The following is a 27,463-nucleotide window of genomic DNA, read 5'->3' as shown; positions in this document are numbered from 1 at the left end:
ACTACCAATATCACTAATTACTAACCAAATTTCTAATATCTTCTGGTGCCTGTGTCACCACAGAAATGCTAAACATCTGCTCATGCAACTGGCACTGATACATGTTCATTACAGTTCAGAATAGCAAAAACTGTAAATGGTCTGAGACAAGGCCTAAATTACTTTCATATTGATTTTGTACTGTACTAGTTTGAATCGTAACTATTTTATTAGATGTACAGATAACCATCCTTTTTCTAGAGTATATATCTGAAGTTGTAATTTACCCAGCAGTAGGTCTGGCAGTGGGATATCTGTTAGGTTACATCCTCTTACTATTTTAGAAGTGTGCCCAGTTTACTATCTGACAGAAACCTGATGATAGATTCTGCTGATTGGCCCTGACGTATGAGCTGTTGAAAGCTGCAGCTAATACAGGGTTTTCTATTGATATGGTGAATTAGTGCTTACTTTAATGTACTGCAGATTACAGATGATTTAAAGTATGGGAAAGAACTGTTCATTGGCATATATGTAAGACGGAAAAAACTACAAGCATTTGCTTGGAGTCGTAATATGCAAAAAACTAGCCAATCCTTCCAAAAAGGGAAAAAATACCCTGATACATCCTGCACATCCAAAATTTACTCTAGGGCCTTAAGAAAAATAGGGTGTATCAAATTTTAAAAGGACATTACAAAATTTAATACAATCCTCTACTATTAAGCTGTGACCAATCTGAAAAAGTAAACTACAAAGCCTTGATGTACTTGGGTATTTTGAATGAAAAAATAAAACAAACAAAATAAACTGAAGCAGAAGAAAAAGAAACTGGAAACTGGTGGACAGGAATGTCACCTGACTGCAGGCAGATTTTGTATAATGACTTCAGATTTCAGAAGATGCTAATAAAATCCCCTATGTAAGGGTCTAAAGTGAAAAGGGGTTTGGGACTGTGTCCAGAAATATAGGCCCCAATATAACAATCTACAAAGGTTTAAAACGCCAAAGATTGCACTGTTTTCTAGAAAGGTTCTTCTTCAAAATAGCTCTGAAATGGTAATTACACAGTCTCCCCAGAGCATCCAGGGAAAATTCAGACAGTGTCCAGGGGCTTGTAGTGCACGTGATGGTGATGTTCTTCTATTTAAATTTCACAGGCTACAGGGTAGCATGCAGTGAGCTAATGACAGGCACCCATTTTTTCATTCAAAAATCACAACACACGCTAAAAGGCGAAGGCTGTCTTGAAGCTCCAAGAGCCTTCAGGTCTGCTTTCTGGTTACTGAAAAGCATAAAACATCTTCCATTCTTATGTGCTTTTTGGAAATCTCATGCCATGGGCCCTGGCACACAATTTGCCCACTTCTGTCCTAATCTGTGGGTATAATAACAGCTTCCTCAAGCTGTGTCCCTAGTGCACTCTGCTCCTTGTCTCCTACTCTGGTTTTCCATGTGCCCACCACCACGGGGTCAGCTTCAGGACATGGTGCCTGGATGAGCAGTGCTTGGGGGGATAGCCAGGAGTTTAGGCCCAACCTTCACCTTCCCAGCAGGTGACTGCAGCTCTGCAGCGGCAGCCAAATCTTCCCTGTCTTTTGCTGCTTCTGGGGACATGCCATGCTGCCACACGAGGCTCTAACATACGGATGAGATTAATTGTTTTGTATTACTCCACGGTCTGGACAGGAAGCTGGGCGTTTTGATTGGAGGCTGCCCACTGGTACTCCCTCTCAAACTGCTGCTGTGCAGTCAGTTTTCTGCACTGGAATTTCCCTCTTTGTTTTCAGGAGAGAATGAAGCATCTTGGAAACCTTACAGTTCTGTTTCTGGTTTCACATACACTGTGCCAATGACTTCAGAACAAGACTCCCATTTCCATTACGGAAATTGATTTTTTAAGTAGGGGAAGGTCCTGGCATTAGAAAAGAAGTGAACAAAAAAAAATTTATTAGGCATTTAGAAAAGAGTAACTTGGAAGTAATTTAGGCTTCCAAACTGCAGAATGACTAATTCATGATTTTCCCAGAAGTATCTTCAGATGTATAATTTTGGTGTGAATAGCAATCATTTACACACCTAATGACAGGATTTACATCTCAGTTTAACAGAAAAAAATTATCATCACAAGAATTTGCAAGTGTTAGGAGTTGAATAAAAATGACAGGTAATTTTTACAATGCATTTGCTTATAAAATAAAGACGCATTTTATCGAACGTTGTTTTTTCCAACATGTGTTTATGAACCTTGAGGGACTGGTCTCTATCTGGCTGAATAGTCCTGATGGAACATATCTAAATTAAGGAGTTTGAACACAGTCAAAGTTCTTAGACTTTAAAAAGCAGATTTAACTTCAAAGTCTGAGGTAGAGTATGAAAGATATGTGAAAACAGGAGAGCACTAGACTTAAAGTACAGCATTCTGCCTCGTGTTCCCTGTGCTCTCCATTTAGAGATGAACTGTGGTCTTTTTTCTCTCCTCATGAGAAGAAATCTAATTTCCATTCTCATCTGGTGCTTGACTTTCATTCAACAGGCTGAATACTCAGCCAAAGTGCACTACACTCCCTGGTGGATTTATGAGTATGAATACTTTTCTATGCTTATTGGAACTGAAATCCTGTAGCCAGTTCAATGGTGACATCAGCAGACATCCATCATAAATTTCTGCTTTTTGAGGAATTTAGATGTTCATCTCTTCATCTATTTCCTTTCTTGTGCATCAATCAATTCTAGTATTTCAGTTATGAATAATGTTAGCAAACACATGCAATTTCAGAAAACAAAGCAACAGAGACACTAAACATCACCATGCATCAGGACATACCAAGCACAGTTACACAGAAGTTCTTCATTCAACGTGCTAGAGGAAAGACTGGTGTAGCTGAAGTAAGGACCCTAAGGAAGTACAACATCACATCGGTTAAAAACATGCACTGAGCTTACCACATGCATAACATGGAAGTCTACCAAAACATGCAGTAAAATAGCCACAGTAACATTTTAACACACTTATTTCTGAGTTAGTAAATAAGGCTGGATCTGTTACCTGTTTGAGATGTGTGCTGTGGTCCTTTCAGTTGAGATGAAAATGCATTCTTTCCACAATTTTGAAGTTGGCAACAATGACATGCAAACATGGCCTTTTCACAGACAACATGCGTTTTACAGTGCAAGCATCAATGCTGTGAGGATTACCTCATCCAAACCTTCAAATTTCTTAGGGTACTATGAAAAATACTCATGACCTTGCAATCAATCAGAACCTCTTTGAAGACATACTGTCTTTTCCTCTATCACTATAAAATCTGAATCACTCTTTTGAAAAAAATTGCCATTGTGTTAAGAAAAGACTTCTATGTAAAATCAGCTGTTTAACTAGATGGTGCATGTCTTCAAAGTCTCAGATCAGTAAATAGTTCATACTGTGATTTGGAGTAAACTTTAATAAATGCAGACACACTTCAATTTAGCCTGTTAAGTCTCCTTTGAATTTTTCATTGCATTTCACATTTTTCTATAGCACTACTGTTCTAGCAGTACCCACTAACATGGACTGCTCACTGTTTCCTATTTCTTCCTTTCCACTTTTTCTTTTCCATACTCATTTTGCCTCCTCCATGCCTAAGATTTTCCTGTGTTTTTCTCCCATTAACTTGTCATACTTTTTACAGTATATAACTTACTATTCGTCCTCCTCCTCTTGGCCTGCTCTATGTTCTTTTTTTCATCTTGAAATTATTCTTTCACCTCATGTCTTTCCATCCACGCCTTCCCTCCCACCCTGTCTTTTGTGGAGGATTAAATCATCTACCATTCCCTCTCACTCAACTCTTTATTTTATCTCCAGATGCTTGCACTTCTCTCTGCTCCACAAACACACTGCGCTCACAGTACTTCCTACCTCTGTCTCTTTATTCAATGTCTTCCTTTCTCTTGGAAGATATATTTGTTCAAAGTATTTTCTCTTTTCTTTTGAACAAGAGAGCCAGTCCACTAACTGGAGACACCCTTCTTTTTGTTGGGATCCCAGAAAGGGCACTCTGTTGACCACAGAGAGGGGATGATCTGGATCCAGTACGCTTTGCTACAGACCAGCCACATACTCTGCCATGAAAAGACTCTGTGCTATGAGGAGTGGGTGGGCAAAAAAGGCTGGATACTGGACAGCTTCAACACCTAGGGGAGCAGGAAGGACCTATTTTTCCGCTTTATATTCTACCACTTATTTTTACCCTGTTGGCCTCAGCAGTCTTGGCTATAGGACATGACAGGGCTGGTCCTTCAGTTATTTACTCCTCAGAAATCACATGGATTCAAGTGTGACATTCTCATTGTATGACTTGTCACTCAGAACAACATAAAACATAATTTCCAGGTGAATTGTGTCTCTGTGGAAAGCTTTCAGCACAGAACATGTGAACCATGTGCACTAACAGAATGGACTCTGCACACAAGCAGTAACTGCCACTCCTTGGAAAAGCCTTCCAAAATTAAGACATTGGATGGGCTTTCTGCAGGTCAAATATAGTAAGGTATTTGTGTGCACCCTTTTGCTGTAGAAAGGCAGGAAGAAGAAGCTGTCAAACTTATTCATTAATTAAAGAGACAAGAGAAAAAAAGGCCCTTCCTCCTTTCAGTGCACTCACTGGCTTGTTTCTTCCTTTTGTGAGAGCTGCTGGATTTCCCTTGCTGTCTGCCGTCTTCCTTCCTAATGAGGTAAAAGGCAGTGTCGATGAGGTTTTGATCAGGTTTGCTGTTTGACAGTTGTTGTTGTTATTTTGGTTGCCACTCAGTGTCTCCATTATGGACCGAAAGGTTCCAAAAGGCCTTTTCAGCTGGTCCCCCGCTGGCTCCCCAGAGCCGGCTGGCACCCGCACAAGTCCTTTGCCCCGGTCTTTATCCTTTTCCTCATTTAGTTCTGACTCTGCTAGCTCCACCTGTACCACAGGCTCCTCAAAAGTTACTCGAAGTTTCAAATTTTGGGAGGTTCTGCGCTTTGAAGATGGAGACTTGAGAGCACTCTTAGGGCTGGTGGCGACCTTTTGGGCAGCGGCACTGTCTGTGCTGGATGGCGAGTTGTCTCCACAAAACTGGCTCTGAGGTACAGTACCAGACTGATATGGGGCTTCATTATCTGGATCGCTGCTCTCTGAAGTAGGGGAAGGACTGTGGCCTTCCACAGACTTAGAGACCCTGATACCAAAAGGGAAGCGGCGTCCTGCTGCGGAAGTGTGTTTCTTGATCATCAGGTGCAAGCTCTCTGTGCTCTCAACACTCTCCACTATGGGCTGAGGCCTTGGTTTGTCAGTTCTTTTCACAGGGGTGTTCTTGTGCTCCTCTGAATTAGCCGAGTCTGTGTCAGACTCGCTAAGTGACCTCTGCATCAGTTGCCTCAGTCTGGCTAACTTCAGCTCCCTTTTCTCTGGCAAAATCTTCTTCACATTCTTGGAGGATGCATGAGCATCCTGAAATTCCAAAGTCAGCTTTTCCTGCATACAGACATTTTCAGAGATTTCCTTCCCTAACAACTGGCGCAAGATTTTATCTGAGTCCTCATCTTTTATCTTGGCTCGAGTGCGACTAGAAGTTCCCAAGCTGCCAAGAATCTGAATCCCATCTTGGGTGTTCAATTTACTTTTTGGTGGAGACAATTCATCTGCTTCAGATGGTTTCCACTGGGGTTTGCCAGAAGCAGGAGATGATGGCGAGCTTAAAGAAAAAAAGAGGAGGAAATACCACAGCCAAATTAATGCACATATAAAATGTGAAACTGCCATTTCCAGTGTACGTGTCTGTCTCAGCTTATTGTTAGTTACCCTTTTCATTGCTACTCACATGGAATTCATTACTATGATGCCACAGAGAAGATGACACAGAGAAGCATGTAACCCTGCTTCCACTCCTAATTAGGATTTGAGGCTCTTCACTTTCTTTTACAAAGAAAACTCCTTAAAATCAAAACTTAGAACAGTTATTTCAATGCCAGCAATGACTTTCTGAGAAAAACCTTAGAGAAACTACTGCTTCCTATTTGTGGGAGCTGACATGTTTTAAAAGGTGAAAAAATCTTGCAAGGCCAAATGTCGACTGTCCAAGTCACATCATAATACAAAAGTAGCTTATTCTAAATACTGCAAAAGTACCAGCTCTCTGCATAGCAATGATTTCATAAATCTAAACTTCATCTGGTATTAATAATAGCCATATAAGACCTCATAAAAACTCAGGGCCATTTGCACTCAAAACCTTTTCAGATATGAAATACTGAAAAGCATGAGAAAGGTGACATGAATTTATTCCAATACTATTAGAATAATAAATTAAATTTAGAACTCCAAATATTATATAGTGAGGAAACAGAAATCTCAAGTAAGTCAGATTTGCAAAGAACGTAAATTACAGAGACCGTTTCTTTCCCCGTGACATATGCCAGAGCTCATAATACACCACATTCTTATTTTAAACCACTTTTCCTCTAAGCAAGGGTAAGGTGACAAAATTAGGGTTAGTGTGAGGCAGTGAATTCATAGCTTTCATTTCTTTTTTTGCAAGCAACTTCTACTGAGTCCATAGTTCTCACAGTGTACAAAATTCACATGCCTATACTAGCCACCTCATCTTCAATTCTTTTTGTGCTTTTTCTCCTGCAGCAAACCGAAACAGGCACTGAAGAATATGCATGTAATCTACAATAGCCTTTCCTAGTAAAAGGGATAAGTTCTCTCAGATCTGCTGCTGGGTCCTTGGATGATGATAATATCCACAAGTGAGTTCTAGCTGGAAGGAAAAGTAGTAGCCAACAACAAAATAAAATTTTAAATAACAGAGTATCATTTTCAGACTTGCTCACTTAACTAAAAAGATGCCGCAACTGACTCTATTACAGGAATAATGAATGATGAGAAATCTGCTCTCATCTGATTTTGTCTGATACTGAAATTTAGACAGTCCTGGTGCTCACCAGTACTCAGATGCAAGACCACTTGGAAAGACCAGTCAGCAAAAATCACAGAAACCAAATGAGCTGGAAGGCAGCATTTGGTCCCTTTGGCCCTGTTGAGCTGGCAGACAGGGAAGACAAAGACTATGATTCTAAAAAAAAGGACAAAACAACTCTTTCCAGTGTGGTTTTCTACTTCAACAGGGGTTTGGAGTTTACAGTCCTTTCCTAGCTCTAGTTCCTTTACACAAATGCCTCTCCAAACTCACTTTGTTATCTACTTCTATAACTATTTGCACTTCTCTGAAACACTGACACATGAAATTCAGGGACATGGAGCACTTGTCCAGAAAAGCACTTGAGATTCTGTGAGAATGGAAAAAAAGCAGTCCACTGATCCTATGAGTTCATACTTGATGACCCGAAGCTCTGATCATCAGTGCCTGCAGAAGATTTTATGCTTTATGCTTTAACATATATGTAGCTCCTTAATGACTCTGAAACAAGGAGAAGCAATGTATATGTCTTCCAGAGAGGAAACTGAATTAGAAGGTAATGATAACTGAGTCCTATTTGCAAGTGAGTTATTTAATTCCTTTCAATGACTTCTTCAGATTGCTATCAGAGAAAAGTCGTGTGCTTGCTTGACTTCCATGCACCATGGCATGGAAGTCTATGGCAGAAGTCAGAGAGATGTGTTAGTAGACTCCAGATCCAGTCCTCTGCCTTGACTTTCCTCCTCTTAAACGTTACTCAGTTTGTGTCTATTTCTGGGACTTCTGATAGGATATGTAAACAATACATAAAATTTCAAGCTACTGCTGGCAAAAGATTTAATGAGCGTAAAGGGTCTTATTAATCTGAAAGCAAGTGTTGTTGGTAACTGGCTTTATGAATTACTGCTGGCAGTAATGTATGGAGGACCACCATAAGGTCAAACTTTACAGCTTTCCTAGGGGTTTCTAGGATCCTCTGCTGTTCATCTGATACAAAATTTGTTCTATTCCACAGTAAATCTGATTTTCACTCTGTTGGGAAACAGGTACTATTCATTTCATACTCAGAATTTCCAATATTTATAAAACATACACACTGTCAAATTCCAGAAGCTCAGCTTCAAGCCTGTGAGGTAAAAAAGCACATTTACTCTACAGAACACATCTACTATTTAGACAGGTCACAGCTTCTCCTGATAACTGATGTACCATGAAACTGTGCAAATCCAGGCTGCAGCACAATTCCAGTCACATTACCTTGGGGACGTGGGCAGTGACTTGCCCTCTGACCGCTGGGCTTCTAAAAGCTGCTGGAGTTGGTTCTGTAATGTCACACGTTCCATTGTCTGCCTGCAAGAAAATGTAAGACTGTTTACCTTGAATTATAAAACTGTCAGCATTAGTAAGCTACAGGATGACTGATACTACCTGTTCAACTTTGTATTCAAAAAAGGCCTCTTCACCTATACTTTACATAGTAAATAAAAAGAGAAATTATAAATAATAGCATAACAGAGGGTTTGTACTTGTCTCTGAATCCCTGTGAATATTTTGTGATCACTGTACAAGACCAACTGAGAGATGCTTACTTGTCAGAGATTATTTATTATACTTCATATAAGGACAAATGTGGGATCATAAGCAGCAGTTCATTGGAACCGAGTGACTCATGGAAAATAATAGTCCAGAAACAAAGATATGGTGGAGCAAATTTAGGGACATTCAGTTCTTACTTGTTTGTGTAAAGGAAGAGGAAAGGTACGGATTAGGAAGTCACTTCATACATTTGGTGGATGGCTTTTACTCAGCTGAACGACACTTCAGACAACTGCTCTCTCCTTTTCTGTCTGCAAATGAAGTCAGAGAGGAGCTTTTGCCCACTGGGAAGGGCTGGTCCAGTCTTCTTCAGCTGCATGATGGATCTAAATATGATCTCTGTGCATTCACGGGGAGAAGGAGAAAACACATCTGCTTGCTCCCCAACCTTACCAATGGTCAGTAGTGCTGGACCTACTGCAGCCTATCACTCTCAATGTGGTGTTGTGTTCTATGTTTAAAAAAATTATAATAGTAGATATAAATTGTTAGTAATATGAAAATGATAACCATACTAGAAACTCCATTTACCATAGAACTGTAATCACAATCTGTTATCCTGCTACATACTTATTTCCATAGAAAGGACTCAGTTGAACAAGATAACCTGCAAACCTTCAAGTAGTTCTATGAAAATGAAGAACAGATCAATTTGCCACAAAAAGCTCTTCTCCCTCTCCCTGCTCCCATCCATTCTAGCATCAAAACAACCCTTTAGCTTGTTGACTGTCACAGATCACGCTCAATCTCATTTAGTGACCCGTAAGTTCCAGTTCCTCTAAACACTCCACAGACAGAATTACTGGGAAACTATCAGAAAACAAGAGACTTAGAGCTTTTTGTTATTCTACACATGCTATTTTTCACCTGGAATACAACTGGTACATTTGGTTTTATTCCCTGGTCTTGATCAAATGACCATGTGAAAATGACTTTTAATCTGCTTCTCCCAGGCTCTGCTGCTGTTGCTGTAGAAGTAATGTTTTTAGTACTTTTATTCTTATTGGATCTGCAGAACTAATACAGTTCCCTGTCAGTGAGCTGGATTCTTTCCTAGCTTGCATGCCATCAGCGGAAGAGTTAGCTGAGTTCCAAATGCAGTCTTTATAACTGGCAATGTCAAAGCCAGAAAGAATCCAGATGACTTTTTAGACTAGGGGTTGTACTTGCAGGGCTGGCAGAAACCAAACATTTTACTTTTAACGTATCAGAGTGGATCTGAAAAGTGCTACAGAAATAAAGGTGGGATCTTGACAAACTGCCTTGCCATCACATTTTACAATACAATCATGCTTTATGTAGATCCTTTCTTCCTTTAATTTTCCATCTTCCTTCCTCTTGCCTACACACTTCCTTAGACTATTTTAAAATTCTCCTACCATCTGTCAACATCGGCTTGCATTGCAGCTCCCCAGATACTCTTTTTTAAGAGCCAGGGAAATTTTCGTTTGCGATTAGATTGTGTTGCAATTTATCTGTTTTATTTGCCTTTTATGCTTCCTTCAACTTGTATTTCTAAATATCTAAATAAGGTAGCTAACAGCTTCTTATGCTTTTAGCTTTAATGCAAATCTCTGACACCTCTTCTGCTGAGTTGATGTTCTCATTCCACTTAATTTTATTGTGCTAAAAGAATTAAAGTTTCCTCTGTTTTCACAGTTTAACTAGTTAGTAAATAGCTTACAGAAACCCACACATCTTGCCAGCTCTATCCCTAAAGATATATAACATGCACATATATATCTAAGATAGCATTGAAAGCAAGGGATCTCAACTTCTTGGAACAGCAATATTCCTAAGTATTAAAACTAGACTGATACAGGAGACAATATTACTGCAGCTTCAGGTGTAGGAGGGTCTACTTTATGATATTTAATGCCCAAATTCTGAGGGTCTTAGCTTAGACAATGTTCCCAGTAAGTAATATGTAAGGACCCTTCTGTGTCTACTTAGACAAATGCGGACCCCCACTACCTCCCAATGACATCAGGGAGCTCAGTAACTGAACAGGGAACAGGCTGAGGCACTGGGTTCTACTAAAGTATCTTTCATAGTATGTTGCCTTACTTCTCCATTTTGTTTTGAATAAAACAAGAATGGCCACTCTACAAAGCAGAAAATGAAACAGCTTAGCTAAGTAAAAAAGAGATGAGCATTGTAAAGTTTATACCGTGTTTCTTACTTTACATCTGTATAGCACTTACTACCACACAATCCCACCCCACCCCAAACCAGCAACCTGCATACAACCTACCATACTGCTACAATAATTTTTTATTCAGCAATTTTTAAAGCTATTCCTATGATGTTTCAGGAAAATAATGCATTTTGTTTACAAAATGCAGGAAAGAGGTGGGAACAGAGGATATTCAACCACTTTTTCATCATAATTTTTTAACTCATTGTTTGCTTTGACCTTTGCCTTGCCAGAGATTTTGGCTTGATAGTGTACCAAAAAGACCAACAAGTGTCTCATTCATTAATTGCTTTGCACAACCAGGTCCAGGACAGTACAGCCCTTTGGGAATGCAGGTAGAATGGTCTGTCATCAAGCAGCATTGTAACAGAAGTCTAGGGAAGCATTAATTTTATGTCATTAGTTCTGACTTAGTGTCTTCAGGCCAGGAAAGTCTAGACAATCCAAGTCATTACTGCTAATGTCATCAGTGCTAGAAACCAGTATTTGTGCAGGTAGGAATTTTCTACATTGGCAGCCGAGGTTTTTTTAGACAGACGAAATCCATGAGGGAATAACTGAGATTGTAAGACCTATGGAGACCTCAGGAAGTAAAAAGAAAGCCAATATTTTGTGTAACTCTGTGAGAAACTTTTGTGTCTGTCCTAAGCATTTGTCCTGTTGGATTGACCAAACTTCTATAATCAGCAAGAGATGCAAACGAAAGCTTTCATTCTGAAGGCAGTAACAGCAGGTTTTGTGGTCCACTTTCCTTTTTACCTGTGGAAAGAATGCTTGGTTCTTCCGTCTTTTGGGGAAAAGTCTCAGTTAATCTTCTTGTGAAGATTCAGTGGAACATTTCCAGTTACCACTTATTTCCTTCTTTCAAATATAAAGGCTTTTTCCTCTGAATGGAGACTTAGACCCAGCTCAAAAGGTTTTGCTATACTCTTCTGTATTTGTTGTCTGAGCTGCTTTGGATCAAAGAGATGAAAGATATGAAGACTCCGGCAAAATGTGATTTTATTGTTTTGGTTTTGTGCCTTCTTTTCTGAAATGGCTCCAAAGAGTGTGATAAATTGGGATAACTTCTCTCTAGAACTGCTCTGTGTTGCCTTGATGACAGGAAGGGCTCATAAAAAGAGAATGAAAGACAGTACTTCCTCTTTCATTTAGGACAATATGTCTTGCTACGTGCTGGTCTAAGACAGTTTCTGCACTGCTGATCTTCTTGCACAATATCAACCATTCCAGTCTTCCTGTGGCTGGGGACGTACAGTGTTATCAGAGAGAAGCCCTTATCTCTGCCTAATAAGGCACCCAGAATAAAAGAAGACTGCATGTTTACAGCAGCTGAGGGAAGGCTGAGAAGCACATATGGCTTCCTGTGTTGATATTGACCATTCAAGTAACCCGTCATGATACAATCATAACTCCTCTGTCTCTAGAACAATATCCACTAACACCAGCAGAAGTAGGTGGAGAAAACACAGGAAAGACAGCTCAGCTGCCCAAGTTGGAGCTATTCCTATGTAACAGCAGTTTGAAGTGACTTAGACTGTAAACTGGACTTCCATCTATTGCCATCTGATGCTTTCAGAATTTTCAGAGGTGCTGTAGCCAATGAATTCTCCTGCTATGCTAGAGGTAAGACACCTTGAGAAGCTGCCCCAGGCAGGTATTTCATACTATCCTTGGATTTTTATGCAGGATGGGGCTGCAAACCACAGCAGAGCCTTCCTCCATCATCCCCTCTGGCTCCTGAGCATGGGCCTCTGAACATGGTCCATTCCTTATATCAGAGCCACTCACAGCCTGAAGCTTGCGGCCCAAATAGCCGTGCAGAAGCTGTTCTTTCAAGCACAAAATAGAATATTTCACTGCCTCAGTAAACTGCAACAGGGTTGCACGGAGACTCACATCTCTTTGTAGAAGAGGAAGAAAAGGCTGTTGCTGCACTTATTTAAGCTAAATCTGAAGCCTGAAAAAAACAGGGTGCTGAAGGGAAGCAGATTTAAGTCCATCTGAGACAGCACAGGAAACCATCAGGAGCAGGAGAAGAATCATTTAAATGACTTCCTAAGCATGCAGTCTGTGAGATGACAGCAGGGAGACTTGGAGAAGTGTTAATGCTTTTGTCAGGGAAGTCAGAACTAGACTATTTCTACACAGGTAAACAGACTGCTGACTGACATAAGTCTTTCTTTTCCATATGAGAGATTATACTTATATTGATTACTGGTTGAACACTGAAGAGAACTGAAACATAGAGAAACTGTCATTGCCATTTCTACTTCCCGGTGTGTGGGTTTTTTATTTTTTCTGAGTTATGGGGAAAATATATTTCATTATATATTGAGATGAGTCAGGTGCTAATGCAGGCTACTCAGGAAATACCCTATGTTCTGGATTTGTCCTTTCTCTCAGCTGATTTATGTATTTTAACATTTCTTAGCAAATGAACCAATTACAAAACACCTTGTACTGTGAAATGTCCAGTGAGCAGTGTCAGACTGTAAATTTATAAAAACTGTGAAAATTATAATAATCCTTAGTTCACTTTTTATATTTATGAGAGTATAAACAAAGATAAAATGCCTTTATAATATAAAACTTAGAGGTACAAACATAAAAATAAGCATATTTCAAATGTAAGAAGGTATTCTATAATGACAAAGAGGACCGCTACTACACACTCATTTTGCTGTAAAAACAGATCAAAATACATAACTGATTATACTAAAAGCATGAATTAACAATGCAGATAATTTTGATTCTTATTTTCAAGGCATCCTGTTTGAAACTAAAAATTGTATCACCATAATGGGTTGGCCCCAGCTGGCAGCCAAGCATACACACAGCCAGTCTCTCACTTCCCCTATCCCTCAGTGGGATGCGGGCAGAAAACAGGAAGAACAGAGGCAAAAAAGCTCGTCAGTCAAGATGAAGACAGGGAGATCACTTACCAATGACTGTGATGGGCAAAAAAGACTCAGCTTGGGGAATTTAACTTAATTCATTGCCAACTAGCATAAATATTTCATTATTGATTCAGGTATTGGGAAGCAAAAAAGGACAGACATTTAAAAACACCTATCCTCCTCTATTCCAGGCTCAACTTCCCTGCCAGGTTCATCTGGACTCCAAGCCCCTCTTCTCTCCCATTCTCAGGCTCCACTCCAGGCACCTCTCTTCCTCTCCTGCCATCGCTGCCAGTTACACGCAGTCTTCTCAGCGAGGCACAGGTCAGGGTTCGTGTGAGGCAGTTTCTCTCTGCTGCTCCTTCTTTCTTACTTTTTCCTGTGCTCTAGTGTAGGTCCTTTACAGGCAGCAGTCCATTCAGAGAAGCACCAGCTCTGGTGTGGGCGTATCCATGGGCTACAGTCCTTTCAAGAGGTGTACCTGTTCCAACATGGATACTCCATGGGCCACAGTCCCTTTGGGGGTGTGCCTGCTCCACCATGATGCACCTCTTGCTCCTCTGACCTTGCTGTTCCCTCTGTTTGTCATTCTTCTGTTCCTTCCTCCTCTCTGTCATTTTCTGCCCTTTCTCAAATATGGTTTCACAGAGGTGCCACTGATGTGATTGATGGGCCTAGCTGTGTCCCGCAGTGGGTGTGTTGTGGAGCTGGCTGGAACCAGTTGTGGTCTGGAAAAGGGCAGCCCCTCACCTGTTCTCACAGAGGCCACCCCTGCAGCTCCCCTGCTAACAGTCTTGTATTTTATACCCATTACAATTACCCACACGCTGCTTGCATAAAATGATACCATCCCCTCTAAACATGGGTTGACAGAAGCTATTTTCATGGCCTGAGGCAGCTGGCAAGCTCTTGATTATGTATCTAAGTTGGAACATTAGGCCAGTGCTCACGGTTTCTAAGATTCTCACCTTATGAGCCTATTGACTTGCTAAATCACAGTAACTGCACCTACAATAAAAGCAAGCAATTACATACATTCATGTTTCAAAATAATAGGCCCTTTACAGAACTTTTATGAAAAACTGTATGTCGTGGTTTAACCCCAGCCAGGAACTAAGCACCATGCAGCCACTCGCTCTCTGCCCCTTGGTGGGATGGGGGAGAGAACTGTAAGGGTAAAAGTGAGAAAACTCGTGGGCTGAGATAAAGACAGTTTAATAGGTAAAGCAAAAGCCAAGTACACAAGCAAAGCAAAGCAAGGAATTCATTCACTGCTTCCCACCAGCAGGCAAGTGTTCAGCCATCTCCAGGAAAACAAGGCTCCATCACACATAACGTTGACTTGGGAAGAAAAACGCCATCACTCTGAACGTCCCCCCCTTCCTCCTTCTTCCCCCAGCTTTATATGCTAAGCATGACATCATATGGTCTGGAATACCCCTTTGGTCAGATGGGGTCAGCTGTCCCTGCTGTGCCCTCTCCCAGCTTCTCATGCATCCCCAGCCCCCTTGCTGGTGGGGTGAGGTGAGAAGCAGAAAAGGCCTTGGCTCTGTGTAAGCGCTGCTCAGCAGTAACTAAAACATCTCTGCATCACCAACATTGTTTTCAGCACAAATCCAAAACATAGCCCCATAGTAGCTACTGTTAATGAAAATTAACTCCATTCAAGCCAAAACCAGCACACCATATTAAAATATTAAAACCAGCTCCTACGAAGAAAAAAAAGACCATAAGGTATTTCCTGAGTAGCCATTGTGGGTTTTGGTGACCTTCCAAGTCCAAAAAACCCCCTCCAACTACTATTTCCATTATTCTTCCCAACATCAACACCCAGAATGTAATTGGGAAGAGCCCCTCACTGTATATAAAAGCATGCTATGTGAACAGAAATTATAATCAGCAATGATGTGATCCCAAGGTATGCAAAGGGAAAAGGGAACAGAGAGCTTCATACATACCCTTTTACACTCCTGCTCCCTTCATCTATGTTCACAGCAAACTGCCACAAAGCTGAAAAACTGGGCTGCTAAACATCAAGACTTAAAATGCTTGAGAGTGAGAAAAAGTGGGAAAATAAGGTAGAAATACGACTTGAAAATATCATATATAAGAAGGAGAAAACAGATACTGCAGACAGATAGACTACTGTCGAAGACAAAGTAGTCTATTAAGAATGATCCCTCTGCTAACAATGAAACACTTACTCCTTGAGCTGCTTTGTTAGCTTGACCACCTGAGAGGCCAAAGACATACATGTCTCCACAACCACTAAATAGCGGGAACACATGGTGTGCCCGTGTCGTTCAGCACTTTGTGAGGGTTTCTCTCCCACGTGGTTTTGCATGGTGACATTTGCTCCATATTCAACCAATGTCTGTAAAAACACAAAAGGAAACATTGACACCTATAAGTGTAACTCTCTGCTCTGACTTCTGGTCAACCACAAGAACAGCTGGACATGAAGCAGTCCTGAAGAAAATGCTTGAAAAAGCTGATCTAAGCCAGTCATTTTTAAAAGTCAGCCACTGACAAGTCTATATGCACCATGAACTCAAAATACATACCACTAAAATCTATCACTCAGGTGAAAGGATAACACGGAAGAGTGAGCTGTGGTTCAGAAGCACTACAAAAAGACTATTCTTCCTTCCTCTTCCCTTGCAGTTCTACTCGATTAACTTGTTTTCTGTTCATTTGTTTGCACGGCATAGCATGACTTATAGCATTCATACAGTGAGTGGGACCACCAAATGAAAACAGAGGACTTACTTACATATACATTGAGCCACAGTAATAAACTTTTGCAGACACACCTGTCTATGCATTACTGATCATTGTGCTAACTTTGCACATTCTAGACCTAGAAAAGAAGACACAAACAAGTACAATTCAAAGGTCATCTGTGCTAGATAATGTCAGAGTCCAGGGCAGCATGAATACATTGCTAGCCAGTTTATTAGAGAGGGTGGTGATGAGCTTGTAATGGCTTACCAGGTTTGGTATCTGCTGTTCTTGGGATCTCTGCACTGCAAGGCATTGCAATATACCCTTAGAATCTCATTTTAGGCATGTCTTTGCCACAGTATTTGCTGACTCCTTTTGTGGTTTAGCTCTCAATTTCCTACCACAGCAGAATCCCTGAGTTAAAAACACTCAACACAGCAGTCTCAATGTCCTGATTCCTTAGCCAAGTGATGTTTGGACATGAAAGGTATGGCAGATGCTTTCCAACAACTCCTTTAGGTCAGACAGGCACAAATTTCTTTTTGCAGAAAGAAATCTGTACAATGACTTTTTCAACCTGGTTGGGGTTTTTGGGGTTTGTTTTTTCTTTTTTTTTTTAATGATGACAGAAGTCTCGTTGCTTTTCACTTGCTTGGCTACCCCCTATTTTCTTTTAAAGAGATACTCAAATACGTGTCTGCACTCTTTAAGAAAAGTAATGGCTCATACTCTGATGTATACCCCAATGTTACTCACAGCACTAGCAGAGAACCCCAGCTTGCTGCTGGAGAACTGTCAAGGTTGTGAGCATGACATTTGAGTTACCTCTCAGAGCACTGAAAGGGCCAAAGAAGACTGTCAGGCTGACCTCAAGACATCCAATAACACAAACAAGAATTGAGACCAAACTCTTTCTAATCTGTTTGTGATAATCAGTGTTATGCACTGCTTGCTTTACTGGAGAGCTTAGAATAGGACCTAAATGTTCTCAGCAATGTTCAGAAACACACTGCTCATAGCACTTAGGAAAAAATTCTGAACAAAACCATAATGCATTCAAAACCTACAGCATTGTTAACATTACACATGCACATGCAAAGAAGAACTGTGTGGTTAAGCTCTTGATTGACTTATCGAAGCAGAGACAGTAAGCCACTGAGGACTGGAGTGGCCTTGTTGACTCAGAACAGCAGGCACAGAGACCTCTACATCTGCTGACAGAAAAGAGGAATGGTTGTCTGTCTGGTCTGCTAAATCTCTACAGAAAGAAAACTTATGAACAGTCTTGCACTGCATCTCATGTTGATAGATTTGCTATAACTTGCCAATAAAGAAGATCAAGGAGAGAGAGTTATGAACCTGCAGAAAGCTATCTTACAGTTTGGAACATGATAAGGGTGTCACCTGCTCAGAACCACAGTAAATGAGAGGGCCAGGGAATCACTGACAGCTTGTGACTCTCCATCTTTTGTACTGTTACTTATAATCTCCCTGCCTTCTGTATCACTTCTTTCTTTTTACCAGATCATTCACTGTACATTGTTTTAAATTAAACTATAATCTCACTGGGCAGAGGGATTATTTTGTTTCACAGCACAACAAAACATCAGCTGCACTTAAGACTGTGAGGTGTTAATGAGGTGACATTACTAACATTGTATAGTTTTGTTGTCTTTAGATATTTTCATTATTAATTTCTCATGGCTTCACTTCAACACAAAAATCTTGTTGATTTGTGTATTTATCTACAATAAAATAATCTTGAAAATTCTAAGCCATTTATTAAGCTTCATTCTTCATGGGGAAAGCAGTGCTCTTCTGGTTTTGGTTTAGTTTTATCCATGAAAAAAGCCTGCAGATGTCACCACTCTGTTCAAAATCATCCAGTCTCATTTCTCCTTCAAATGCATTGTACATCTTGATGAAGCACTGTTGAGTTAGCAACCCTAAGCACACACCCTACCACAACAGTGCTCCCCAACAGTAAACCATAAACATTTCTTCTGTCAACTTTTGCCAACTGACCATAGCAATTGTCTACTATAAAATAATAAAAACTCTAGATTCAGCATGGATGTGAGGAATTTTTATGTGTTTATTTTATTCTCATAAGAATTTGTCAGGACATCTTTAAAAGAAAGATATGACCCATCAATGAGAAAATACAGAGATGGTCATGTCCTCCAAACCTATTTGACTATGTTCTTTTCAAGTCTATTCATTCAGCTCAGCTGTCATCTCTTTTTCTTTTTTTATTGTATGAGACTCTCAAACTGGCTTTTATGGAGTTATGTCTTTGTGTCCAGATATATAAATAGACTACTATAATAATAAGCAGCTATGCATCTGTAGATTCAACATAATTGTGCACAAATATATTTAGCTCTCTGAAGAGGTTAGCTAATGAGAAATGACTAGCTGTATTTCTTTTAGGGTTAAACTCATACAAATATTATGCATTTGATACACACGAGTCCTCAGACTCTGAGAAGTATTACTCCTTCTTAGACATGTTTTCCTCCCCTACTTGACTTGATGACTTTGATTTCTATCTCTTGCCTTTCTGCGTTGAATTGCTAAGTTGAGATGCTTCACCCAGTTCAACCCTACAGCTTTTTTGGTATGTCTGCATTGAACCCTGGTACTGTGCAGAGGTATCCAAACCATGTATTATCTGTTTATTCAGATATGGCTCCCAAAAGTACTGTAGCTGTATAAGCCTTCTCAGCAGGACAAACTACCCTTTTCAGCAGCTCTGTACAACAGAACTATATTGCTTTCAGTGGCCAAGCTGATTCACTAAGAATTAGTTAGAAATCACCATCATGCTGCATTGTTTGGCATAGATACATTCAAAGATTACAAGTCTGGAAAGGATGGTTTACTCAAGGTGGAAATCCTTCAACATAGAAGAAACTTATCTCTTAGACTTCCCCTAAGCAGGAAAGCTACAACTATTTGTTGGAAAAAGAAACAGAAGGAAAATATCAGAACAGTAAGCAGAGTATGCATATCTACACTGGCTGCCCTTTTGTAACATAAAACCACACATTAGCTGCTTATGTATAAGCAGTATAATCATGCCTTCTTCTTGGAATACAACAGTTACTTTAGGCTAACAATAGCATAATTGAGAATAGAATCCAAAACCCAGAGCTTTTTGGTATTTCAGCCTGAGTCCTACTGGTTTAAAGTTCTTTCTTCTAGTATATGTTAATGTATCAATAATTATTCCCACTTGTAAGGTCTCCTATAACCACTTTAACGGTTGTTGTCATTCAAGTTTGATGCAAAGAGGTTTCTGATATAGCTAACACTCTACCTGTATGCATCCTAGGTAGCCATGTTGAGCAGCTATGTGAACAGCAGTATTTCCATCCTGGTCAACTTCATCCAGTGAAATCCCTTGTTCTTGCATAAACTGAAGAAGCCACAGAAGGATTTTCTCCTAGGGGGAGGAGGAAAGAGATGTCACAAAAGATAAGAAATAATGAAAAGCTAAATGTGCTAGAGGAACACTGGTACTGTCATCTGTTACTAATACTGTCCAATAATTCCTTTTTTCCTGTCTCTCTTAACTTTGTAGGTCTTAGTGTATCATAGGTCTGCCTCTGTTGGTTTTTTTTTTTTGACACTCCAGGAAATAAGCCAAAATACTTTATTTGTTTTATAAAATGACTTAATAGGAAAAATATTCCGAGAAATTATACATTAAAAAGCATGCGTGCCTGTACGTTGGAAAGGAGACCTGAGGCAGGACAGCCTCTCTGTCAATCTGAAAATCAGCTCATTAAATTCGGTGAAACTTCACAAGCCTCTTTGGAAAATTAAAATGGGAGCATGTGCAGATCACAGAGCTAAGCAGTTAGATTCCTTGGATCTATTATCATGCTCCAGCTCTGGGCTGTTGTGCAAGAGGAGAAGCAAAACAACTAAAACCAGGAAATCTCTCTATGCTGAGCTCTCAGTGTATTGACTAATGGACCATTTGTATGTGCTTGCATGTTGGGAAGGAAGGGGAGTCTTGGAATGCAAAACTTGCAAGTAAAAGTGAAGTCAAAACTGAGGTCTCAACTTCATTCTTTTTAACATTGCATTTTGTGTGTGTATACAGGTGTAATACGCTTTTATACGGGTATTCTTTTCTAGCAATGGAGAGTTTATATATGTGCACTCAGCTTATTTTGTTTCTTATTTTCCCCAGTAGGTTTATTCGGAAAAATCTTTTTCTCTCTAGGAACCTTCCATGCCTCTCCACATTAAATTTCATTGTGCCCTGTTGAATGTCATACATATTGAAAATCTAGACTAAATCTATAGATTACACAAAAAAGTGAGGTCCATTAAAGGATAGCTGACTACAGCTGTACTCCCAGCTTTTGCATACGTGGGTCTGTAAGAGTGAAGTGTACCTAAATAAAACAGTACTGAAAGCATGTCTAGGAGCCTGAGCAGTAATCAGGTAGGAAAGAGAAAGAATAAAAATTAGGAAAGGAAATTCTAGGTAGGAATAAACCTCTTGGGTATAAACCTCTTTTTTTTTTTTTTTGCATAAAAGTACCACAGAAATTTTAATGTCAAGGAAAAGGAGATGGATCCTCAGACTCTTCTAGGTCTCCTCCAAACGATTCTGCCCATTCAAGCACCTGGGTCTCTGCTTACTACTTCAGAGGGCTAGTCTGTCTGGAACTTATCTTCTTCATATTTCCACTTTAACAGCAGTTTTGTTTTCATTACAGGGTGAAGGGATAGGTATTTTTACTTCTCCTTGGCTGAATGCCCAATCCAGCTGACAGCCAGCATGGAGAGATGACTTCAGATCACATATCCCTTTTAAAATACTTTCAAGCAATTTCTTGAGATGCCTGTGGTGTTGGCCAGCAGTGAAGAAGGATTACACTATTCCTATGAATTGCCCTTATGTTTTAATAATTAAAAGAAAAATATTTTAGCAAAACTCCTCTGCAGAATTGGAAGACAACTATAGCTTTGAAATTATATATTTCTTTGGAACATAATAAGGACCAGAACGTTAAGCATGTTCTGTAATTTTATGATCATGATCAGCATGGAGCAAATGATGCTTTCTAGTCATTTATCTTATCAACATGGAAAACAAGTGCCTGGATGGCTAAACACAATCATCTGTTCTTAGGACTGTCTGTGCATCAACTGATCACAGTGACAAAGTCAGAGGCCTACTCAGTTGGTGTTTCTCTCAAATGACTATGTTTTTTAAGAAATGCATCCTTGATAAAAAAAAAAAGAAAACAGCTATTTTCTTCACTTACATCTAGGAGAAATAAAATCAGCATAAATCAAAATATGTATCACTTTAGTAACACATTACGTATTTGGAAGAAAAGTGTTCTTGGGGATAGGTTTATAGTCATCAACTCAATTTTTTAAGGCAAAATTAAGGATAGTAAATTAACGATATTAAGATAATGGAAATTAATCACATATTTGTTATGTAACAGGAACTGATAAATGTTGATGAATTATTCAGTATATCTGATAATTTTGAGACCTACAATGGTCTTATGTTGTAGCAGTGGTTAACATACCTCTGGCATATTCTAGACCTACAATAATTCAAACGTCCCTAAAAAAGATTCTGGGAAAATGTCACAATATGTAAACTCTGGTTTGGGACAGGCTGCAGACTTTGGCTCCATCAGTCGGCTTTCAGAGCAGAAAGAACAACTAATAAAGACCAACTAAATGGATTAAAAATGGAAGGATTATCGTGGTGAAAGTACTGACTCTACAGCTAATCTTAGCCCCATTACTCAATATTAAATAAGATGCTCTTCCCAGTTTCTCTTCCCAGCAGAGGAGTAGGAGTTAGTGAGAACAAGACCTTATCCTTGCAAAAATGACATTAGATGGGAAGGCAAACATCCTGAGGTGTTAAAAAGGTGTATTGTTAGGCATTTGCATATCTGAATGTCACACACTCTCCCCCACTGAGCTCTCCAGCACTACACCACCACCAAGTGGTGCACTGAACACCTTCTAGGTCCTCAGCCATGCTGTAGCTCTGGTTCCTTGAAGGCTCCCTAGACTCTCTGGAGCTCGGAGGCAACAAAGCCTTGGGATTCCCCACCTTCTGCCTCTTACCTGTGCAGTCCATGCTACCACAACATCCGTGTTGGAAAGAAATTACAATCCTGTGAAGCTTTTAGTCAGGACCTACTATGTGCACCTAGGACTGCATCACTGTCCTGTCACATGGTGACTGTGCCAGACACAGCTAGTACACAATCTGCCATGTACCATGACTTACACCCAGCATGGAGAAGACTGCCAACAACCATGGCTGCTTCTTGCATAATCCCATGCTTAAAGAAGTCCTTGCTAGGAGGTGTGCTGACCAGGCTACAGTTTGACCTTAAGCTCTTCTCCTCTTCCATCAGATGAACTAATGTGGTTCCTCTCTCACTGGACAATTATAATATTCTTGAGATGTCTCTGGAGTCAGTCCATGGCTGTGATTTGATGACCTTTAACATAGGAGCTTTGCTACAAACTCCCTTTGGCTGCCCATTCTAAATGATATTTATTGAAGAAAAATATGGTGCACATGCCTAATGCCTGGGGGAAACAATGGATGGACTGACTCTTTTAGAAAGTGATTCAATAACAGGTCTTCCTTGTAAAAATATTACTCTTGTAATTCTGCCAAGACCAGTGTTTACATGGATTATCTCTCGTGTAAGTAATGGTAAAATAAATTAAAGCTTCGAGTATAGCGCCAACCACGCATTTGAATTTCTCAAAGTTTTTTTCTTAACACAGTTGGGTAAGATAGTCTGGCATCCCTTCAGCCTCAACATTCCCTCATGTTTGCAAGATGTTTCTGGATTATAAAAAAAAAGACAATTGACATTGCACATGAACTTTCTTTGGCATTCAGCTAACTAAGAAAATTTGGCAGCAATTTATATATCACCTTTTTAAATTTCACGGGTGGCTGATTGTAGCTGGTGTTTCTTAACTGGTAGAGCTTCCGTCCTGCTCTGAAAAGAATCTAGATAAAGTGTGCCAGATCTGTTCCTGGCAGCAGACAGCATAGCTCACTGCAAAAAACCAAAGCTTCACTGGATTTAGTTTGTATAAATATCTTCAGTGATGAGGAAAAAATTAGGCTAATCAATTGAAGATATGAATGTAAGTTCACATGAAACTTTCTCTTCTGAACTTTTTCTTCCCAGTAGCAAACATGCCTTTCTCAAATCCAGTTCTGATCTGGCGCTCAGCCTCCCTGCATTCAGTGTTAGGTTTACAGGCCAAACTTGCTACGGAAAGCAGCACACAATCAATCAGTATATCCAGCAGGGCCCTAACCTGCACCAGTAACAGCTGCATAATAGGTGAGTGGAGAAAAGGCAATGGAGACCTTTGCACAGCATGAAAACAAGGGTGGCTGTGTGCCTACGGAAACAGCAGGAGAAAGGGTAGACCTCAGCTCCATAGCCTTCCAAACCTGCCCCCTCTCTTTCCCCCCCGTTCCAGTAAATTCATGCTTGGACAGGATCGGTTAACAGCAGAAACATGCCACAGTAACTGTAAGGCAGTGAATGAGACAACCACATTTGTACAGGAAAGAAAAATATAATTTTCTTAGTGGTTAACATTTTGCTTGTTCTCTCTTAACAAGTAAGAGAAAAAAAGCATTAGCCCAAAAATAGTGGGCTTTCTGCATTTATCCTTAATGTCTGTTGAAGAAACTGGGTGATAAAGTGGCCCATCTGCCAAAGAGATTAGAGAAGAATAACCAATCCCTATTCCTTGCGTAGCACGTCCTGGAGAAGGTCCTTTGAAGAGGGGTTATTGCAAGGTCTACTTAGGAAAAACAGACTTTGTGGGAAGAGAATGTGGTGCGATTAACTGCTATATGTTTCCCCAGACATTAGCAAAGCACTGAAATGCTGTACTTCTGTGGTTTCTCATCATTAGATTTATAGATAAGTTAGGTGTGGAACAGGATTGGTTCACAACGTATTTTTATATGTAATTCTCAGTAAAACTGGCTAGAGCTAGACAGATGATATTCAAGTTTCACCACACTTCACTTCACTTCCAGTATACTGAATTCCTAAATTGTCACAATTTGCCAAAATTTTTTGAAATTAGTCTCTCCTGGAAAGAGAATGTGAACTATCCCAAAATGTTTGACGATTTTCTGATGTGTCCTAGGAGTCCCCTAAGGATCATGACAGCTAATTTCCCTAGATGTTCTTGGGACTGATAAATTGGCCTAATATGCTAGCTTATCTTCTCCATTACTTAAAGCTTATAAAAAAAAAAAAGAAAAAAAAAAAAAGGAAAAAAAAAGGATGTAAGAGGGAAAATACTGAAAAAAATACACAGATTAAGTGCAAAAAGATTTTGCTCTTTGAACCAATTAAGAACACCTGTAATTAAAAGCCACAAAATTATAGAGATGCTTTAAACTGAAATTCTTGTATGAACATCTAAATAATCTATTTGAAAAAGTAAATGAAAGTCATACCTGGCCATAGCAACCTGCATAATGAATAAGGCTTGGGTGGTCCTTTGAGCAACTTAATTCTGCAATAGCTTCTGTTTCGCTCACCATCCACCGAACACACTCCAGCTGACCATTCTAAACAAATTAAAAAAATAATTTAAATTCTAGCTCTTTCAGTTCTAGACATAATCGACAAGCAGGGAAAAGCTTTTCAGAATTATTAAAATGTTATGAAATTCCAGTTTGTTTGAAAATGTGTTCTTTTATCTGCTCTCATATAGTGCACTTGTCTATCTTGCTGTCCTGGATCAATTATAGTTTGGCTATTGATTATAGCAAAATGGGCAATGTGAAAGTGGCAGCCAAATAGCGTTACATACACAATCTGTCCCCTACTTTCAGATTGTTCATAGTCAAACCATAGTTCTCTTTCCATCCCTTGTACAGAAAGGCTCAATGACTAAAAGAGGTGATTTGCTGGAGCAGAGTGAACAGTTTCCCTACTAACTCATGTCTTCATTGATCACTAATTAAATGCATGCTTCCTAAATTATCCCTATGTATGTTGTATCTGAACACCTAATCCTCATGGATTAGGATTTATCTGTAATAGATACAGTTCAAACACAAACAAGGAGGTAGTTCTTGCCCTGAACACGTTTTACAGCCTGGTCTCAAGATTCCTAAGCTGCTTTCTGGCAGTAGTTTGCAAGTTACTGTGAAGTGGGGTGTAGAAGCTGTGGGAACAGATGAACGTTTTCTCCAGAGCATGCTTGTGGCCCAGTGTAAAGGCAAGAGTTTTTAGCAGCTTCTCTTGCTGCATCCCATTTTTGGTGATAGTACCTTGGTAAATGCAGTTTGGCATGACCTACATTCCAGCCTGCTCCTACTTCATTTTTAAACTCTTATGTTCATACAGGCTTATATAGCTGAAACAAGTCAGTCAAAACCTCACAGAGGTCAGCATACATAACATAAAAAGCTGTTTGTGTGCATAAAATAGAAAAAGCTATCATGAAAAGGAAAGAAATATCCATTTCAAGCTTCAGTTTTATTTTTATAAAAACAAGGAGAAGAATGTAATAAATATTAACCTATTTAAAATTATATGAGAGAAAGAAAAACTGGAATAAAATTAATTTGATATTTTTCTTATTCCTTCCATATGTAATGTATGTATATAAACAGAAAAATGCACACCATTTTACTTTGCTTGGTTTCTTCTCTTAATTTCAGTAATGAAGCAAAACAATGAAAATACTTGCATTCTTTTTATTACTGTAGAAAAATCCTTCTGAGCATATTTCGGTTCAAATATTAGTAAGCATGACTAACTAACAATTTTTTATTTTGTTTTTCTTTGTATCACAATGTATTTTTGTATTTTTAAAATTAAGGTAAAGAATTAATAAAATTAGGTACCTGCTAAATAAGATAATTTTGCTGATGTGGAAAGGATTTCTCCACAGTTAGTTAAAATGAACTATCAATGTGACAGTGTGACTGGCCATAACATACTTCTCCATTTTCGCTGTCTAGCCCATAGCTCGAGATCAAAAAGAGTTCTTAAATCAAAATAATTAATTGATTTATTACCGGCAAATGTTATGCATTATCACTAAATTTTTGAAATCCTCTTCCACAGAAACTTATGTTCCTGCATACAAGTTTTCCTCTGTTCCAACAGACAGCATTCTTGTGGAACATAGGTGTACATACCACATGGTATAACATTATGGGAGTTACAGTGGTAGAAGGTAAGAGCAAGAAGAATAAAGTCCTTTCTATCAGTGTGCAAAACTGCTTTGGGAGTAAGGATCAAGAGCTACAAAGTTTAATCATGCTAGACTACTTTAAAGCTCTCACAAAACTTTGCGATGATCCAGGACAAGTCCAGCCATGCAGGTCATCATTAGAAACACTCGGGCCTGAGCATGCTCACTTAGGTGAAGACCTGCATTCCATTTACACAATTTTCTGTGAATGTCAAAGCATGCTCAAGTATTATAGAAACTAAAGAAACCAATTATTTAAAAAGCCAACCTTTCTAGAGAAAAAGACAAAAGGTTTTATTGGCTTATAAACACATTATATACTTAGGCTGAAAAAACAAGAAAGAAAACAATTTCTAACTAAAACTGAAAGACTTTAAATTGGCAGACTGTAACTATTCAGTTTGGACATGAGCCAAGGTATTGAAGCTAAATACCTTACTTTTATAACAACATTTCATTAGTACAAATCAGTATCAGTTTCATTTTATATTCATATGGCCTGTCCTAGAAAAATCAAAAAAAACCAATGCTGAAACCTGCACCAGGGCCCTAGGTCACTGAAATGACATCTCAAAGAAGCAAACCTACAGGTTGGAATCCACCCATACTCTCTCAGTTTCTAAAGTTTTCCCAAGCAGCAAATAATAATAAAACCCTGGAAGAAACAGAAACTCTTCTATTAAATTGTACCCATTTCCTTGTTTCTTCTTAAGGTACTTAGTGGCTAAAGGGAATGGCATTCATAGAATCATAGAATGTTTTGGGTTGGAAGGGATCCCTAGAGGTCATCTAGTCCAACCGCCCTGCAGGGAGCAGGGACACTGCTAACTAGATCAGGTTGCTCAGAGCCCCGTCC

General features: G+C 39.4%; 1 protein-coding gene across 1 annotated transcript in view; it reads right to left on the bottom strand.

Annotated features, from left to right (window-relative positions):
• LOC104124233 (synuclein alpha interacting protein) overlaps nucleotides 1-27,463 on the bottom strand; it is a 57,411-nt gene that overhangs the window by 1,801 nt on the left and 28,147 nt on the right. Inside the window, exons 5-10 of the mRNA XM_009636549.2 lie at nucleotides 24,854-24,967; nucleotides 19,658-19,783; nucleotides 15,816-15,985; nucleotides 8,176-8,268; nucleotides 4,629-5,691; nucleotides 2,807-2,877 (exon numbers count right to left, since the gene is read on the bottom strand). Coding sequence (XP_009634844.1) covers nucleotides 2,807-2,877; nucleotides 4,629-5,691; nucleotides 8,176-8,268; nucleotides 15,816-15,985; nucleotides 19,658-19,783; nucleotides 24,854-24,967 — 1,637 coding nt within the window. The remainder of the gene's footprint in view (nucleotides 1-2,806; nucleotides 2,878-4,628; nucleotides 5,692-8,175; nucleotides 8,269-15,815; nucleotides 15,986-19,657; nucleotides 19,784-24,853; nucleotides 24,968-27,463) is intronic.

Source organism: Egretta garzetta, unplaced genomic scaffold, assembly GCF_000687185.1.
Source record: "Egretta garzetta isolate BGI_Z169 unplaced genomic scaffold, ASM68718v1 scaffold473, whole genome shotgun sequence".
In the NCBI taxonomy this organism is placed as follows: Eukaryota; Metazoa; Chordata; class Aves; order Pelecaniformes; family Ardeidae; genus Egretta; species Egretta garzetta.
This window is presented reverse-complemented; position numbering and strand designations above follow the sequence as displayed.